Source organism: Callorhinus ursinus, unplaced genomic scaffold, assembly GCF_003265705.2.
Source record: "Callorhinus ursinus isolate GAN/ISIS: 27379988/994484 unplaced genomic scaffold, GSC_fseal_2.0 scaffold8, whole genome shotgun sequence".
Lineage (NCBI taxonomy): Eukaryota > Metazoa > Chordata > Mammalia > Carnivora > Otariidae > Callorhinus > Callorhinus ursinus.
The window spans coordinates 41,110,806-41,130,071 of record NW_027397070.1 but is presented as its reverse complement, the minus strand read 5'-3'; the positions used below and the strand labels follow the sequence as shown (position 1 = coordinate 41,130,071).

The 19,266-nt window shown below is 43.4% G+C and overlaps 1 protein-coding gene across 5 annotated transcripts in view; it reads right to left on the bottom strand.

Moving 5' to 3' along the window:
* The window catches only part of RAD51B (RAD51 paralog B), a 630,999-nt gene that overhangs the window by 212,815 nt on the left and 398,918 nt on the right, over nucleotides 1-19,266 (bottom strand). For all 5 annotated transcript variants that reach the window (XM_073895412.1, XM_025869819.2, XM_025869821.2 and 2 more), the window contains exon 8: nucleotides 10,198-10,294. In XM_073895412.1, the coding sequence (XP_073751513.1) occupies nucleotides 10,198-10,294 (97 nt within the window). The remainder of the gene's footprint in view (nucleotides 1-10,197; nucleotides 10,295-19,266) is intronic.

The window sequence follows — 19,266 nt, the reverse complement described above, 5'->3', positions numbered from 1 at the left end:
CACACACACACACACACACACACACACACACACACACACACACACACTTGGATTTAACCATAAAACTCAGACCCTCTCCTGAGCGTAGGGAGTAATTTTGTCCCAGCATATCATAAATTGTAGAAAGGATGGAACTTATAGATATGGAGTTCTCCACTGCACATTTTTCTGTTACCCAGCTGCCATCTTGGCTTCTCTGGCTTATCTTGTTTTAAGCAGTGGTAAATGATGGCAGACCACAGGATACAGTCTGTGCTATTGTGCTGGTCACATGTCCCTGAATAGGAGGTGATTTATACACAGGTAACCTTAGACCTCATGTCTCATCAGATAATAATTATTTAAAATAGGTAGTAGATTCCAGATAAATAGAAGAGACTTCTCTCATCCCTGAAGAAAAACTCTAAGGTTGACCATAGATATAAAGAAAATTAAAGAGGAATCAGATGGTTATCTGGGACAGGAAAAAAAATATTTTCAAATGTTATTATTTTTTTTAAGCAGTGTATTCGCTCAAAGGCATGGACAAGCAATAGGTAAGTAATACGAAAAAGTTAATCAAGAAGGAGAGGATTCTGAAAATGGATGTGACTGATGGATTGACAGGGATATACACACCTCTGGGTTTGTAAGTAAACTTACAATGATATCTGCTTAGTTGGACAAAGTTCTTTAACTTGATGTTATGTTGGGGTAGGGGAATCTGTCTTTCACACATAACCTGTTGTAAGGAAAAACTGCCCCTTATCCATGTACCTCACTGAAAAGATAGGTGTACTGGCCTTGTTTATATGACTTCTCGGCCATGGGTGATGGGGACAAAGGACCACCCATCCACAGAATTACCAGGTGTAAAAAGGTAAATTGGACTAATCAGATCCTAAGGTCAAGGACCAGTGCCATGGAAAGCTGAGGAAGGGATGAGAAAAATGAAGAGAATGGCTTGTTTCCAATTCCTATGTAATCAGGCCATATTTTAGATCCTATTTGCACATAGCCAGGTATCCTTACAGAAGAACCTAGTGGGGAAAAATGTAAGTTCTGGAGCCAGACTTCTGGGTTAGAATCCTGGTTCTGTCAGTAACTGCATTGCTTTCTAAGCCATCCACCTCAGAGGGCTGTTGTAACGGTTAAATGCAACAATGGATGTACAATGCCAGATATACAATATGTGGTCCATACTGTTAGTTACTGTTATTAATAGTCCTAACTTTTTGTAAACAAACTTGAGTGACTTTCCATTTCTTGCTACCAAAAGGGCCCCGAATAGTCTAGTAACTACACTATCACAGACCTGAAACAAAGTCTGGTGACCCATTAAAGGCATATGGCTACCGTGAGTCCTAACATGTCTATCTCCTCTCTTAAGATAGTGTCCTTGAGAGGTCAGATGGAGATGCATTCATCTTACTATTCTTGGTGTCTAACACAGATAAGAGATTCACTGAATAAAGAGTGGTTCTCAAAGTGTGGTCCCTAGACCAGCAGGATCAACAACTCCTGAGAATGTCAGAAATGCAAATTATCTGGCCCCTCCCATGACTGAATGAAATTCTGGGAGTGGGAGCCCAGCAATGTGTACATTAATACCCGCCCCCCTCCCAACCCAGTGATTCTGATGCATGCTGAAGTTTGAGAACCACTGGAATAAAGGTTCTGGTGTGGAAACACAACCACTCCACAGCCTTGACTAAAGAACAGCCCTATTCTATCTGGGGAGGTCATCCATCTTCTTTGATTGAGCATGTGGCTTTGGAAGGGATACACACGGAACTGTAAGGGAGGAAAGAGAAACATTCCTAGCCAGTCAAATAAGCCTCATCAATCATGTTGATCAAGGAAATGACGTGTTGCCAATGGATTATCCTCACATTCTTCTCACAGGAGCTTCAGGAAAAATCATAAACTCTCTAATGTGGCATGCCAGATGTCCATGATCCACACTGCCTACTTCTCAAGTCTCATCCCTTGCATTTCTCATACATCCCCCCGGCACTCCCAGCCATAAGGAATTATTGTAGTTCTTCAAATGACCGTGCTCTTCCCATCACATCTTTGATAATGATACTAGAATGTCATTCTTCAATCTCTATATTCTTAGCACTAAGTATAGTTCCTAGTACATGAGTGCCCCCCATTTCCCTAAATATTTGATGAGTTCATTGCTTCCCTACTTCCAATCTCCCTATCCCTAAACCATCCTACACATCTCATCTAGATAGTCTTGAGAGCGTACAGTTATGATCATGTTAGCATAAAATCTAAATTCAGTCTGGCATTCAAAGTCTGGCCCCAATCTATTTCTAGATTTGTTGTAAGTGACCACCCCAGGCAAATGAGCCTTCTTTGCCCTCTTCCCAGCATATCCTGCCTTTCCCTACAACACAGATCCCATATTTATTGAGTACTCTCCAGGAACTACAGAATACAGGAGTGATCAAGACAAAGTCCCTGCCCTTGAGGAGATTATACGAAAGCAAAGGAGGCAGACAGTGAACCCATAGACAAATTTATAATATGAGGGCAGGCAGTGATAAGGGCAATGATGAAAAATAAAGCAGTCTTGGGGGATAGAAGAGGATCGGATGGGGGATAGGGGCTCCATCTCAGACAGAGAGGTGAAGTGAGACATCTCTGAGAAGATGACACTTGAGCAAGACTGAATGTAGTGAGGGAGGAGGCCAAGGAGAGATCTGGACAAGTGCTCCGGTCAGTGGGAATAAATGCAAAAGCCCAGAGGCAGAAACACTTTGGTGAATTTGAGAAACGGCAGAGTGGGCTATGAGGCTAGAACAGTTAGGGGGAGAAGGACAGAAGATAAGGGCAGGACATGGCCCACTTTGAACGTAGTGCCTTAGTTCATAGCATTTCCTGATCTCTACTCTTCTTTGCCTACTGAAATCCTATTTATCCCTCAAAGGCTGTCTCTTACATCTTCCTCCCTGGACCCTTCAGACTCCCCTCTGCTGAAAGAGATAGGCTCCTCTTCCTAAATGCTGGAGGCTTTGGTGCATACCATCTTGTCTGAAAGCACCACCCACATTCTACCTAATAATGTTCTCCTTTAGAACTATTCTCAATCAACACTGTAAAAAGCTTGTGGGCAAGGACCATATCTTGCTCATTTCTGGATTTCCTATAACATTACCATAGTGCATATAGTAGGGGCTCCACAACGCATAAAATCATCAGCTGGAAGGCACTTGAAAGTCTCTTCATCTAGCCAAAAGGTTTTTTTTGGAGGGGCCATAGCTCTAAAATTATGCTAATATATGCAGGAATGCAGCTATTGCATAGGAAATGTCAGTATGACTGAATGAAATGCAGCTTAATCCAACTAGAATTTATTTAGTGGCTTATCAGAAAAATGAGGAAAAGCAAAGCCCTTAGAGAGATCTGAGCCTAGGTCAGAGCTCAGCGGGACTGTCCTCGGGCTAGACCACCTTGCCAGACCTTATTATAATCCGCCCCCCCAAATCCTAGTAAACATCACAAATGCATTCTGAAAGTTTTTCATGCCACATTACAATGCAAACCAAGTTATTCTCTGGGCACCACTCCTAGAAACCAGCCATTCATCCCTTCTTTATGATCTCTGACCTAGAGGCCTCTCATATTTGGTATTGAATTCTTTTGGATGATGGTAAACACGGATCTTGTCTCAGAAAATCCTTCCAACTTGAAGCCCTCTGGGATCACACCCCCTCTTGGCATCCCATTCTTGGGCTTTTGGCCCCGTCATCTCTGTAGTCGAAACAATTGACAAAACTGGCTTTGGTGCTCTCGTCTCTTCTGCCTTTATGACACGGAGATGTTAACAGGAACATGTGCCGATCTGGGAAATTAGCCAGTAAATCCTAAGTAGTGAAGAAGTCTAAGGGTAAGAGGAAAATACTTTCAAAACATCTAGCCCAGCCCTCCCACGAACCACCTCAAAGACTGCCCCCCAAGAAAGCTCTCTCTCATCTCATTTGATCGTAATGCACCTCATGCTTCAAATGTGTCTCTCTTTGGCAAACTATTGCAAGCACAACAGAGCTACTGACCAAGAAATACTTCCTGGTGGCTGACTTCAATATTCCCTTTCTCCTGTTAGTCCTTCTGCCTTGATCCTATTACCCCCTGGTCTCCCTGCTGGACATCTTCAAAAAGTTCCTCTCCCTTTTGAGATTTACAGCTTGTCAGACCTTTGTAGGCTCTGCCCACCCTCTCTCAACTCTAGCTGCCCCTACCTCACATAATAATAAGTAGTCTTTCTTTAGCTAAACAACACAGGGTTTGGGTGCTTTTAATCTTTTTCTATAAATCAGGCCTTTCATGGCATCTGAACAGTTGCTGGAAGTAATATTCACCCAGCTAAGTGCCACGGATTCTTGAATACTAGGGAGGGTGGAGCATGGGTAGGTGTGTGTCCCTTGTGAATGGAAGCATGTGAGGTGGTGTGTTGGTATATGTCTGTGACTTGGGAATCAGAAATCGAAAGGTCACCAGGACACTTAAACATTTTTATCCAAAACTCCTAAAAGGCAGCCGTGGCCAAATCTAGGAATTCACAGGAGGGGCTCTAACTTCCGTTCACGGCACCACCACTTCTCACTTATTGTGTGGCCTTTGAGCAATTCCCTACTCTTCTTCATGCTTCAGTTGTTTAAGGTGGTTTAAGTGATTCATCATTTTAGGACATTTTAAAATACTATAGAAATGTTAAGGTCAACAATGCTGATCACAGTTGTTAACATTAACCTCATTGTCACATGGTGACACTTTATGTTTTCAAAGCAGTAATTATAGCCAACCTGCACCATACCCCTAAGAGGTGGATTTTTAAAACTGCCCCACCCATACTCATTTGTACATGGTCCTACCCAAACCAACACACATTTCTAGTTTGGGATGGGGCTGCGGAGGGCCTCAGAGCTAAAGTGTGGAGAGAACTCTGCTAACTTGACCAACCCACCCCAAAGCCTGTGGTTAATGGATTACAAATTTGGGTAATTCTGGACAATAAATTACAACTATAATAATAAAGCTGAAAGTACACACAATTTAAGCAGAAACACCAGTGTTTTTTATCGGAAATGAAAGAAACCATTGATCATAGCAACTGTCTGAGATTAGCAGGGAGCCACATTTTCAAACATCCTGCAGTAAATCCAGAGCAGATCCAGCTGGAAAGCAAGAGTGGAAATAAAACTTGAAAATTCATACCACGCTTTGAAGTCTGCTTCTTTCACAACCGTGAGTCCCTGATTTGCCCCAACCATTCTGAGCTGCTCTTGCTTGTTGAATTTATTTTAAAAGAGACACAAGCCATGTACTTGCATATAATCTTTCAAATGGACTCCAGCTTTTTGCAGGGATGGTTTGTTAAGGAGTATGAATCCCAAAATACTTTCTCTTGCACATGAAATCAGCCATCAATTCAAATGGAATAGAAAGGCTTCCACTACTAAAACTAGAAAGCACTCCTGGGTCTAGTAAGTACTGCTTTTTCTCTTGTGTTCTTTCCTTTACCCATCCATGCACTTTTAATTTTTACTTTTTGAGTGCTATTATCTATCAAAAACTGTTAATGCAGATAAAAGGATACTAACATGCCAGATGCTGGAAATGCCAGGATGGCAGCCTCATAATGTCTTCCTTTCCATGAAGCCATCTGGGGCTCCTGAAATGGGCCATGTCGCCACACTGAAGTGACTGCTATCCCATTAAATCATCAGAGGAGAGAAAGCCCGTGGTGTAGGTTGAGCAGGGCTTCAATCTTGCACAGGGCCCACTGTCACCGTACGTCAATCTCACCTACCAACTGTGCTTGTGTGGACAGGAGCCCAGCCGGCCCTTCTGCCCAAATCCCAGGTGACTTCAGAACAGGGTATGGAGTCTTAGGCCAGCTGGACTGTTAGATCCTTTCTCTACTGATCATTGCAGGGAAAAGAGATATTCCCTAGGACTGAGATCTAGTCATCCTTAGTATTTTCGATGACCACCAGGAAGAACTGGCAAGGGCATCTAAGAAACATGCCCTTGGCCTCAGAACAGTCACAGTAACTGTAGTCGATAACCAGTCACTCAACTTTGTAATAATCTAGTTGCCTGAGTTTCTGTCAACAAAACAAAAAAAATAAAGAAGAAAATACTTTGATTCACAGTGCCTGGTCAAGAACAATGTAGATTCTAAAACCAGAAATCTGGATTTCTGCCCTTACGTTCACAGGGCAGTGAATTTTGGTCAACTTGCATAAGTCTTGAAGATTCCATTCTCTCCACTGAATGAAATAATGTTTCTGAGAGGCAGGCTGAAAACTGACAAGCACACTGCGCCTACAAGAAGTTATTTCAACAACCTAGGGAAAATTCAATTTGCCCTCTGATTCCCTCACAAGGCACAAAACTATGGGGCAGGAACAATGTGGAGAAAGTCCTTGACCTCTGGGGTCCACTTTTCTCTTCTCTGGCTCTCCTACCTGGGAGCTGCATAATCCAACAGTGGAATGGAACTCCAATGAAGGGAATCATACCAGGGACCCAAGCAGTGAACATGGTCTACATCATCCAAGCAACAACCCAGCCATAAACTTAATAAGGAGGAAAGAAAAAAAAAAAAACTAGCAACACAAAAACAAAGAACTCGCAACTTTACAAACACTGGGAGGGCAACAGCTGGTCAGCCGAGATTAAAGGAGCGTGAGAGAGCACCTCCCCATCTCCTGACTTCTCCTCCCCCATAGAGGTCCCTGCAGCCAGCCAGGGCTCGCTTGCACAGCTCTGTGAAGATGACCTTGTTCCAGCTAAGATAGGGGCTCTTTTGATCTCAGCAGGGGGGATGCTCTGGGCCTGCAGCTGGCAGATATTAATAGTACAGGATCCGCTGGGGTGGAAGAGATCTCTCCTTGGGCCAGGTCACTTGTATTCCCTGCTCTGCATCAGAGCAGAAGGGACTTCATTTCCCTGAATTGGCCCCTGCTGGGTATTTCCCTTAGGTCAACTCAGATCATTTTATTGCTGGCTGCTCTTGGCCGCTTGTTCTCACCCCACAGCTGTTTTCAAGGGAGCACTGTTTAAGCTGTGCCCTCTGCTCTGCAGCTGAAATTTACTACACAACAGGGTGGACCTGGAGCTCACCCCATCAGTGTGTTTCTCACTCTCACTGGTTTGCACACGCATCTTCTTGTGTCCACGTCCGTGTGGGAAAGAGGTAGAGAGAGCAAGAGACAGACAGACAAGACCAGAACCGTTTACAGAGTGAGGAGACAGCAATGTGGGGCGAGGAGGTTCTTACAGGTATGCCGAAGTATCAATGCTAAGATTCCTGAAGATCCTTTCTATCTTGCTTAATACAAGGCCATTCTTCCCACTCCATAAATCAGAATTTTAAAGCCCCATCAACTAGTGAATGCTCCTGATTTTCAGACCCACATCATGATCTCACAATGGGAGAGCTAGAAAAGACTTCAGCAATCTTATATTTCCAATCTTGAGGTCCAAAATCATCAAAAGACCTGCCCAAGGTCCCAGGGCTAATAACACAATACCAAAGTTGATACAATGGATCCTGGAAACAACAAAGTAATTTATACATATTAACCATAGTGGCATTAACAACCGTTGCAATGTATTTGAATGGGTATAAATGCATTAAGAAAATTGTCCATTTTAGTTCACTGGTAAGGAACTTCATTATAGACTTCAGGAAAAATATTTCTATAGCCTCTTTACCTGCTCAGCTATGCAAAGGAAAGATCTAGAAAAACCAACTGTTTGCAGTCTCCCTAGGATTTCATAATTTTAAAAAGTTGTCTAAGGATGAGCTGGTAAGTCTCCCCTTGTCATGAATACAACTTTACCATTTTGTGGAAGCAGTTATACTGGAGTCCCAAAAACAATTTCCTCTGTATCTGTTCTGCTCCTCTTCTTTGCTTAAGATAAAGCAAAGTGCTATTACTTATTGGTTTTTTTAATAAGGAAACAAGATATTTTTTTTCTCCTCAAAGCTGAATAAATGTGTGTGTATATAATAATTACAACAATTTTTAATGAGATGCTTTATGTGAATCTCATGGTTACTGTTTACAAAGTATTTACTATGGTATCCTTTTAGCATTTATTTACTGCCTACTATGTGCCTAGAACTTTGCTAGTCACTCAGGATACGAAAAGAATACAAGATAGCCTGTGCCTTTAAAAAAATCTGCCAATCTAGTCAGGAAACCATGAAAAGTTAAATTAAGTTTCCTGGACCTTTTCTTTATAAAGCAGAGCGGGTAGAAGGGCCACAGAGGAGGAGGAGGGAGCGAGACTAGTGCAGACTGGAACAAACAAGGAGGTTTTGTGGGAAGAGGTGGTCTTTAAATAAACCTTGACTGAGTCGGAGGATTTGGGAAGAAAGGAAGCAGTGGAGGTAAAAAAGGGCAATGCTCTTCTAGATAGGACGGGCTGTCTCTGCAGCAGCGTGGGGCAGGCGTGGGGGGTGGCAGGCGTGCTCGGTGTGGGGGCTTCCCGCAAGGCGCTGGCAAGAACCAAGGGGAATGGGAAGGACAGGGCAGACAGTGAGGAGTGAGGAAGCACTGTCTCTAGTTGTGTTTTGGAAACTGATCCACACAAATAGAAGAGAAAAGCGCACACGCACACACACACACACACACACACACACACACACACACACACACACAAAATCCTGATTTTTAGCATGTGCTGATTCCCATGGTGTAAATACTTCCACCCTGGCTGATTTCAGGCAGACAAACCACAAATTCCTGAATATTTTAAAAGCAGCTTATTGATCTTGGCCCATTCTCAGAAAATGGGCTGATACAGTTCCCAGACTTCAGAGTAGGAGAGTAGCACAGTAAAAGGAAGCCAGATTCAGAGAGTTTCATTTGGTAGTGACAGAATGGAAATGGTAGAGAGGCTGGAGTTGGGAAGACCATTTTGGAATTTATAAAAATAATCCAACTGTGAGTTTAATAAGTCAGCTGATCACAACACAAATCACAAAGAAGAGGCACCTGGCTGGCTCAGTCGGTAGAGCATGCCACTCTTGATCTCAGAGTCATGAGTTCAAGCCCCACAGTGGGCGTGGAGCCCACATTTTAAAAAAAATGTGTAATATCCATAGACATTTTTTTTTAATTACAAAGAAGAGGGGGCAGAGGAAGAATATATTTGGAAAGAAGAACCAAGAGGACTGGATGAGAGGAGTGCAGGGAGGGAGGAATAGTAAATGACTTGGGTTTTCAGTCCAGGTGATGAGGGGGAGGGATGACATACCACTGAATGTGGAAATAGGGGACACAGAGCATTTTACAATTTTTATAAATAAGTAGTTTTTCACACTGAAAAACACCACCAAGAGGGAGGGCTGTGATCCTTCCAATTTTTGAGTCCGTAAACTGTGGCCAATCCACGTTAGACCACCTGGCAGTCAGGAGCCTTTTGAGTCCTACAAATCCCATCTGCTCCCTCATGAACGCTTCTCAGAAAATGGAAGAGCAGTGGGGTCTGTCACAGCTATGCACATTTATCCAGCCCACAACTAGCAGAACTCAGAAATGTCACATAAGAACTTTGAATAAAGCTAGAAACCACCCACTGGCTCAGTGGCGTAATTCCCCTAGCTACGTAAACCATAGCTAGCCTGACCTTTGCTAGCATGGGAGGGTGGAGAAAATTTTGCAGATTTACCAACATGGAGAGTTTCTCTTAACCCTTTTGTAAAGCTGGCTGGGAATGCCACATCTCCAGCCCACGACACTGGTGCACACTTTTAGCCAGTCCCAAAGCACCCAGCACAACAAACAAAAGGCTGAATTGCTATGGGACCACCAGTAAAGCCAACCTGTGAGCATCAGTCTCAAAAATCAAGTCACTTTGCAATTGGCCTTATACTAAGGACCCAAAACCAATCTATGGAGGTGTGACAGACTTCAAGGTGGAGGTGATTGGATGTTCGTGAAGGTGACTTACTTGGATGAAAAAGGAAGCTGGCCTATAGCGACAGGGCAAGAGCCTCTCCAAATACAAGGGATCAGATGCCGGGGAAGTTGGCTAAGCCTAAATCGCCAGGATCTGGCTGGGTTCACTGGCCAGGGCCTCTCAGCCCAGCCACCCAGCGCAACAGGGGGCAGAGAGGCAGAGAGGAGAGGCGGTGGGGCTATACGTCAGTGTCAAGTTTCGGCCCCTCTCGGACAGATCCCTTACCTTCAGACAGGGACAAATCATCAGCTGGAGACACCAGGTCTGCCTGAGAAGCTAGGGCTCTGCTTAGATGCGTTGTAATTTGATTCGTCAAGATAACCTGTGAACAGACGGGGAGAAGGTGGGGGAAGGGAGAAGAAAGAGACCAAATTAATTATTAGAGCTCTCAAAAGAACAGACTGTGGTTCAGGGGAGGACTGATAAGCGCCGGTAGGAAAACCCCAGTTCTGACTTTCATCAGTTTTATCTGCAGGCCAGAATATCTGGTGAAACCTACAGGTCATTCAAAACACAGAAAAGGGGAAACAGGCTTCTTTTAGAGCTTAAACCACCAATCAGTTCCTTCTAAATGCTGAGTAAATTGGGACTGAGAGGTGTTGTCATATTAGCTAAATAACAGAAGGCTAACCAGAGAATTAAGATGCATATGAACACATTTGATCAAACTTCAATTTTTAGGATTATATCCACAACCCAAGATATTGCTAGTGCTGAATAAAAGCAGTAATCTAAAACTGGGATGCCTGTGGCTTCTTCCATATTAACTCAAAGTCAGAGTTTTACTTCCAAATTTGTGAAACTGTAATAAGATTCATCTGTAAAGGAACAACACTGTTCTCTTAGATTCATTGAACGCCAACAAAAACATTCCAGTCTCACTATGCATTTAAAACACAAATTAATATAATCCTACCTATACAAAATACGGTTCATAACACTTAAAATTCACATGATCCACTGCCACACCGTGACATTCACTTCAGTCAAGAAACTATTCTTTTCCTTAAAAATCTTCATTTATGAAATTTACTATATTGTTTAGAAGCCTGAAGGAAGAATAAAATACAGATTCTCTCCTGGAACATTACATTGACTAACACCACAATCGTTTCCCAAGGTTTGGGTGTTCCCATTATGCGGAAAAACTGTGAGCAAATCTTGGTCACTCAGAGGAAATGTCCCTTCTGAAAATGGTACTAGGCACTTAGTATCTGGAATAAGCATCTAGTTGGACTGTCTTGGTCTGTCCCGAGGGTCAGCTATGGTTTTGTTGCCACCCGAATTTGAACAGAAGTGGAAACTCTGTTCTTCATTGTCCGGCTTTTCAGCCACACCTCTGTCACTGTCTCTTGAATGAACCAGGGACACATTATAAATCCTCTACCAATGGCAGCTTAATTGAGGGCTGAGAGTGGAACACAATGGCAAGGTCAGGCAAAGAAATGAAGTACTCTATTAGCAAAGCCAACCTTTGCAAGGTCTGTGTGTGTGAGCTAGGCATATGAGTCTCCAGCTACTCTGAAGTGATGGTCAGATCCTGCAGCCCTCTGCTGAGTATCTGCTCATCTTCTCCTCATTCTTCTGCATTGCTACTTTTCATCTGGACTGGTAAGAATCGCATGCCATGCATCTGCAATTACAACGGCTTTACGTAGTCGAATAATAGCCTGCTCTCTCAAAAACAAATGCTCATTTGTAGGAGTATGGATAAAAATTATGTTCATTTCTCTCTTTATAATTTAGGGCATGGACTTTGCAGTTTAATTAAACTGAGTTCAAATTCTAACCCTGACACTGTGCACCCTGGGAAAGTTACTTAAACTTTTAAGTTAAGTAGCTTCATTTGTTCATAGGTAAAATAGGTACCCATCTTACAGAAGTGTTACGAGAATTAAGTGAGATAATCAGTGGGAGGTATCTAACGTAATGTCTGGCACACAGTAGACAGTCAATAAACATAAGCCATTGTTATTGGTGTTATTTTCTTCAGAACGATGCTACATAGGTTAAGTATATATATAATATATAATAATACCATGTGCTTCAGACAATTGAATCTAACAGAACACTAAACCACAATTTCCTACATTAGGATATACTTCAGGATCTGATCATTTCTACCAATCTTAGTCCTTCTTAAGTTTTATCCAATGGCTAGGAATTTGTGCAAAAACCTCAATAAGAAAAAGATAGCAATCATTTACAGGCAGGTCAATAAGGTACTGGTATTACTCTGAAAATACTATGTGCTTTATTTACCAATGAACAAAATAATATATCTGTCTGTCCCAGTTTTTTAAAATGTGAAGCTTCTGAGAGATCAAAATAGGAAAGCTCTACTTTTTTAGAGAATTCTTCTAAACGATGGCTTGGTAAAAATGAAAGAACTCTAATGATACGGTAATGAGAATACAAAAAAAAAAAATGTATTGAATACCCACCATGCAAGGCCTGTCACCATATACACAGGGAGAAATAAAGAGGTGAAGGCTCTGTATTTCTTCTCTAGAAACTTGTAAGTTAAGAGATGAACCATTTATTAAAATATTCAGAGCACTTTTTCCCCTCACTTTTACTATTATTTCACTGGTCCTTCATGGAAACTTGTCTTGAGATGATGGTTTTATTATACAGAACTAATAGAGTTATGTCCTGCAGAACCTCAAACCAAACTCCAGATGTCCCTCAGAAGGTACTCAGCACCATCTCCACTTCCAACGGGAGACAAGGTGGAGAAGACATTTCACTCTCCAGGGGCAGGAGTGGTTTTGCTAATAATCCTCTCCTTTTGTATTTTGCACCCGAAAGCCAAATCTCTGAAGGACACATAGCAACCAAACTCAGGGCTTTGCTAATCACACCATCTTACTAAATTGTGGTTTTCTAAACCTGTGTTCAGCAAAATGATAGAATGGAAACATTTTCAAATAGCATCGCTGACAAATAACCACGGCTTGGGCAGAAGCTCATAAATGTATTGTCCTCTGGAGACCCGAAAACTACACCCTTAAAGTAACCTATAGAATACTATTACACATTATAAACAAAGTCTTAACACTGCCTGGTTTCTGGAAAGTTGTTCTGATTGACACTTCAGAAGGGCGTCCTTGCCATTTTGCTCCAATGGAAAGACTGGGGCTTCTGAAGCTTGGTGCCACATTTGTGGGAGAGCAGTTTGCACAGTAGTTAGGGTAAGTGCTTGGGAGTCAGACAGACTGGAGTTAAGATCCTGGGCTCCACCACTTACTAGCTGTATGACATTGGGGAAGTCTCATACCTCTCTGGTATGATAATACTGAACTCACAGGGTTTCATGAAACTGGATAATGCATATAAGATCCTTAGCATTAGTGCCTGACCAATGGTTAATGCTAAAATGTTACCACTCATCATTGTCTTTAGTTATCCTTTGCGGACTGGTACCTTCCTTTTTAGATAGAAAACATACCTGATTCCCTTTTGTATAACATATAGCCCACTGCTGACAAAGAACAATTGTTGATACGTTCCAAAAGCAATGACAATTTAAATGAAAGGACATCAACTATTTTTGCCATTTCTCTGAAAGTATGGCTCATGGAAAACACACCCTCCACCCCACCACCCCCATCAACTACAAATCCAAAGGCCAGAATGGGACTCTTGGACTAAGGGGAAGATAGGTTGGTTTTTTGTTTGTTTGTTTGTTTTAGTGGTCATGATTACATCTGAAGCCAGGAGGAGACGGAGTCTAGCTTAAAGTTTATTCTTCAGGAAGGAGAATACCATCCATCTACTGGGAAGATGAGGCTTTGTAAGTCAGACAAAGTAACAATTATCTCCACTCAACTCTGTATATCAAGAGACCACTTACTCCCAGGGCTTCTCCGTACTGCCCTCTGGGTTACAGGATGCTTCGGGTACACTTGACTTGCAAATGGTAAGTCAAGTCTTCTCATACCACATAGACCTTAAGTCTCATTTTTAGTGCTCCTCTCCCATGGCAACACTGGGGTGAGACTTCTGCCTCCAAAGACCATGTCCCTGGGTTCCAGTTTTCTCTTGCATTATCTGGCTTTCTCTAAGTGCATCCTACTCAACCCTTCTGTGTACAGCATCTATGCTCACTTTAAGGGCACCATAAAGCTCTTTAAAAAAGAAGAAACTTGGGGCACCTGGGTGGCTCAGTCGGTTAAGCGGCTGCCTTCGGCTCAGGTCATAATCCCAGGGTCCTGGGATCGAGCCCCGCATCGGGCTCCCTGCTCGGCGGGGAGCCTGCTTCTCCCTCTCCCTCTGCCTGCCTCTCTGCCTACTTGTTCTCTCTCTATCTCTCTGCCAAATAAATAAATAAAATCTAAAAAAAAAGAAGAAGAAGAAGAAGAAGAAACTTCAGGGTACATATTCATAAACAACCCAGTAAGTCCTGCTTTCACAAAGAATAGGACTTAGAGAAAAAAAGGTGGAAAGACAGGAACCAGTTAAAGACCAGGTGAACAAAAAGGCAGATGGATGGGAAGGAATGTCATTTTGGTCAGAAGACAGGGTCTTGTGGATGAAAAAGCCAACTAACACACAAACAGAAATATGACTCATTTCCATTAAGTATCAAAAAAAATAGCTTAAGAGCAAATAAATGCAAACAAGAAGGTAGGAGCAGAATAAACTGATCAGAACCATCAGCCCCAAGGGTCAGGGGGTTGGGGAGCTAGAGTCCACTGGGCAATTGAGCCTGCTTTTCCATGAGTCTCTATGTCCAGTGCAGACCATTTGCCTTCAGTTGACCCAACTATGCTGTACCCATGCCCCCACATCCTACTCACACTTCCTGGTCCAGAATACATTCCACCTTAGGGGCCACTGTATGTCTAATCTGATCCACCCTACAGTGAAGTATTAGAAGTATTTCTGCTGGGGCCAACAGGAGTAGCCACTTAGTATATTCCAGCTCATGGTGAGTACTGGAAAATGGGAGACAGAAGAGAAAATGGGACAGCCCTGAAGAAATCAGGGTGGAGAACTGTCAGATCTAAAGGCACAGCCTTTGGCAGAAGAAGCTCCTTTTATTTGACTCTTGGAAGGTGACAGAGAAGGACTTTATGGTAAGCCAGGGATACAAGAGGTTGGAATGGAATATCTGGCCCTCTTTGGTCAGCAGAAGAAATATTCATGGTCAGCAAAACAATAACTCAATATTTACAAGTCAGATTTTTTTAAGGACCTAAATATATGGCACATGCCCTCATTCAACTTTCTGTGGGGCAAGTGACAGGCAAAATTTGTAAGCCCCACTTTCCACCAGGTGAACCAGAGTCACCTGCCTGAGGTCAGCAGCTCAGATAAGAAGAGATGTGCTGGCTTCCCCGCCCACTCTTCCTCCCAAGGCAGCAGTGGGCAGAGGAGAGGAGAGAGCAGCTCTTAGCCCAGACCCTAGGACGGATGACTTCTCCAGGCCTGCATGTCCTGGTCTAGAGAATTTGATCTATAGATTTCTTTGTTCATTATTTTTAATGTCCAGAAATTAGAAGATTATCAGAGTGCTACATTGTAACAAGCCTGATCTTGTGACAAGAGTCCTTTTGGACTCTGATGCTACGAAATAACCATAGTCAAGTAGGTAAGTAGCTGCAGCTTCTACAAAAGAGCCAGGCCATTTGAGGCAATCTGAGTCAAACTCTCCCTATCATTTTGGTGGTTTTTAGTGCCCCAGATGCATGTGGCATGTCATTTCCGAGGCCCACAGGAGGCCTGGAATCTAAAGCTCTTCATGGAACTCATGCCTATGTGCAAGAGTTTAAGGGGGAGGCTGGGCTATAGGAATCGTGAGGCGCCTGCGGGGGGCACTTCTATGCCCATAAAAACACCCACTTCCTCCTCCCGCCTCCTCCCTGTCAGAAACCTGCTACAAGCTAACACAGAGAGTCAGACAAGTTTCAAAGTCACTTTAATTGGGCCTGTAGCGCTAGGTGCAGCAATGGTCCTAATACTCCTGGTTACTCAAGTAAATAGGCAGTGCACCAGATAACCTGGCCAGCCAGAGAAAGGGCATCATCCAAGCGACGGAGAGAGAGGCTGGGGGCTGAATGCTCACAAACTGCCTGCCCGCCACCAAATCTAGCACTCTCAAAATGACAGGGCTCTGCTTTTCATAGGTTCTGAAGTCATAGTTCATTTTTTCTTCTTTTTGTATTAAAAATGGTCTATCTGCCCACGGTACACTTTTTTAAACTGTCATTTTTGGTATCTAAAATGATCCTAATTGCCAGATAGGACAGTGATCGAGCCTTTTTATCTAAACATAGGCCTTGGATAAGTCAGAAATTCTGGGTTTTAATCCTGGCTCTGTTAAGGGTTGCTGAATGTCCTGCTTTTAAGAAGACAGAGGCCGGAATTTTCCTGTGAGAAATTGTTAAGGTTCACTGAGTCCTTTCATCACCAAGGCTTGAGAGAAAGGCCCTGGAGTGGTTTTCACCATACTCTCCTCTTGATTCCCAACCATGACGGTGTCTGCTGTACAGGAGCTGGGAATGGGCCCCCCTTGCACCCCCCCCCCCCCCGCAAGAAAGTGGGGGAGGGCACGAGGGATGGAGCAGCTCTGGGTGCAGTGCAGGAACAGAGGGAGTTCCTCCAAGAGAGGCCTGGAGGCCCACACTCATAGACACATGCCTCTCCCCCGCCTCTCCCCATCCCAAACCCTCCTGTCACTTCTAGCTTTGAAAAGAGATATCCAGTATTTGTTGTGAGGAAAAGTCAAACCAAATATTCTGGAGTTTGAGCATCACAGTTCTGGTTTTACTATTCACTGGCTTAATTTTGCCAAGGTCTGGAAAATTATAAATCATTCCATTATGAAAAAAAATAATCATTTTTCTTTAGCTTCAGCCCAGAGAATATCAACTGTCAGTTTTTTTTTAAATAAAGAACCGATAAGGTTTTAGTATTCCAGCCTGCTTGAAGGTCTGTATGACAATTGTTTTCTGGGAAAATCTGAAAGGCTGTGGGGGATTTTCCTTTCAAAATATTTGTGGTAAAAGGACCAAACTTCAATTTGGCCTGAAGAAAACACTGTTGTGGGAGTCAGGCATCCTGCCTCGTATTTCTGGCTCTGTCACTAGCCTGCTGTGCAATTCTGGAAAATGCTCCTAACTTCTCTGAACCTAAAAAGTGTTGAGTCAAAAAAAAAAAAAAGTGTTGAGTCCATAAAAGACATAAAGAAAATGAATATATTCTGGCTGCAAATGTAGCAGGCTGCTATGAAAAATGTTATACATTTCAGTTCGTATCGGGATGAATATTACACTTAAAATTCCACCTTATCATTGATTCTCACCATCTCCACCCTCAAGAAATCCATTTTACACAGAACCAAATGGCAGTGGCTGAGGAAGAGAGAAAGAAAAAAAAAATGAAAGACACAATTGCAAATAATTTGGTATTTATGGTGAGAATACTTTCAAATCTTGATAAAAATTCATCTATCTTTACGAACCTGGAGGAAAAAAATCTCTTTTGTAGGTTTCACTGTGGAAATTCACAGGCAATGCTCAAGAAACACTGCCTCGGAGGAGAGTCCCTAAAGTAGGAGAGTCCCTAATGAAGATACTGGCTCAATACGAGGCCACGGAGGTTGGGGGAGAGAAATGAATCTCCACAGCTTTGCACAAACACACACTCAATCACACAGAGACTGGTAAAACTACTGCTTCTGTCTCGTGTTAGCCATTGTCTAGACCTCTGAGTTCAGAGGAAACGAACAGAAATAAAACCCTGCCTGCCATTTGGTCAAAATAAAGACACAAGAAAACGGCAGCACGGCAGGGTGGCTTTCTCTTTGGCCTCCTTCTCCAGGGGTGCACATGCAAGGGGATGCAGTGGGGAGCCTGCGGTGGCAGCTACTGCGTAGGCGTGAAAGCTCGGTCCCACTGTCAGCCCGCTGTTCCACTGCTCCAATGGGGCTGAGGTTAACACACTCTGGTTCCGGGTCTCAAATGGGGTGACAGTTGTAGCGAGGCCACAAGCAGCAGCCTGGAGTGCTGTTTCCACCTGCAGCCCAACCTGGGTGACATCCTGTCAGCGATCTTTGGCTTGTTGCAGGAAATAACACGCACCACTGGTGACCTGCGACAGTGCGTTCACAGCAGCTTCAAATGGTGCATTCCCCAGCCGTGTGCAATTTTGCCCTTAGCATGGGATCAAACAGGTCTCTGGCCAGCTGGGGCTTGGAAGCAAACAAGGCCAATTGCTGGATGACTCTGAGGGTCCCAGATGTGGAAGAAACCTTCCTACCAGCCTTCACTGCACTGTACATTTCTTGCAGTCGACTTGCTTTTGGTTTGTTTGGTTGTCCTCGCCCACTCCCTTACTGCCCACTGAGCCCCACAGAAAGGCAGGGGAGGTGAATTTCCAACAGCCCCTTGAGTTTCTGCTGACCTTTTTAGGTGTTTTTGTTACTTGATGGTGCTTTCTATTCACGTGTACTCCTGGGTTCTGGGGATTCCCCTCCTTTTGATTTGCAAGGAGGGTTAGAAAGACACAGCTTTGTGATCAGTCCATCACAGGCAGCTACTATTGACTGATTTCCCCTCCTTAGACTCATCTGAGACCAAGAAAATAGTTCTGTTGAGTCACTTGCTCCCCAGGGGTCTGAAAATATGGCTCTTGGGGGAGTCCAGCCTGATAAACACCGACTTTGCTATTCTCCAGCCTCAGCCACACTTATAGTGGCTTAGAGTGGGGAGGAGCTGAAGCCCAGAGGGGCCTCTGATCTCGCCCCGCCTCTGAAAAACCTCCAGTGGAGGACAAGCCAACACTAATCTGACTTCTGTATCTCTATGCCACTCAAGCAAATTGCATTCCAAGGGCTCTCTGAACTCAGAAACTGGGTGCATGCATCCAATTCTATCTCCACAGTCAATCTGTAGCATAAAATGAGAGCAAAGATCCACAACCTGTTCAAAAGGAGGTCAAAACATCTGCCTAGGAACAAATTTCCAAAACAGCAGCCTCGTGAGAGAAGCCTTTGAACAAAAACTATTTATTTGATATCCTCAAAGAAGGGATATTGTGTAAAGTGTTGTTGTTGGTTTTTTAAAGAAGGGTGGGGGGAATTGGGAGCAGAAGCTATCTGTCTATATCCATACTTAAATAAATGACATCAACATCCACAAACAACGATAACCTACAATTAAACAGAGTCAACATAAGAGAGACAGAAGAAGAATAGGCCCAGAACAAATACATTAAAATTGCTAAATATTTACATGGAAGTGAGGATGGGCCTCCTTCCATGGCACTGCCCTTGGAGTGGAGATCTTT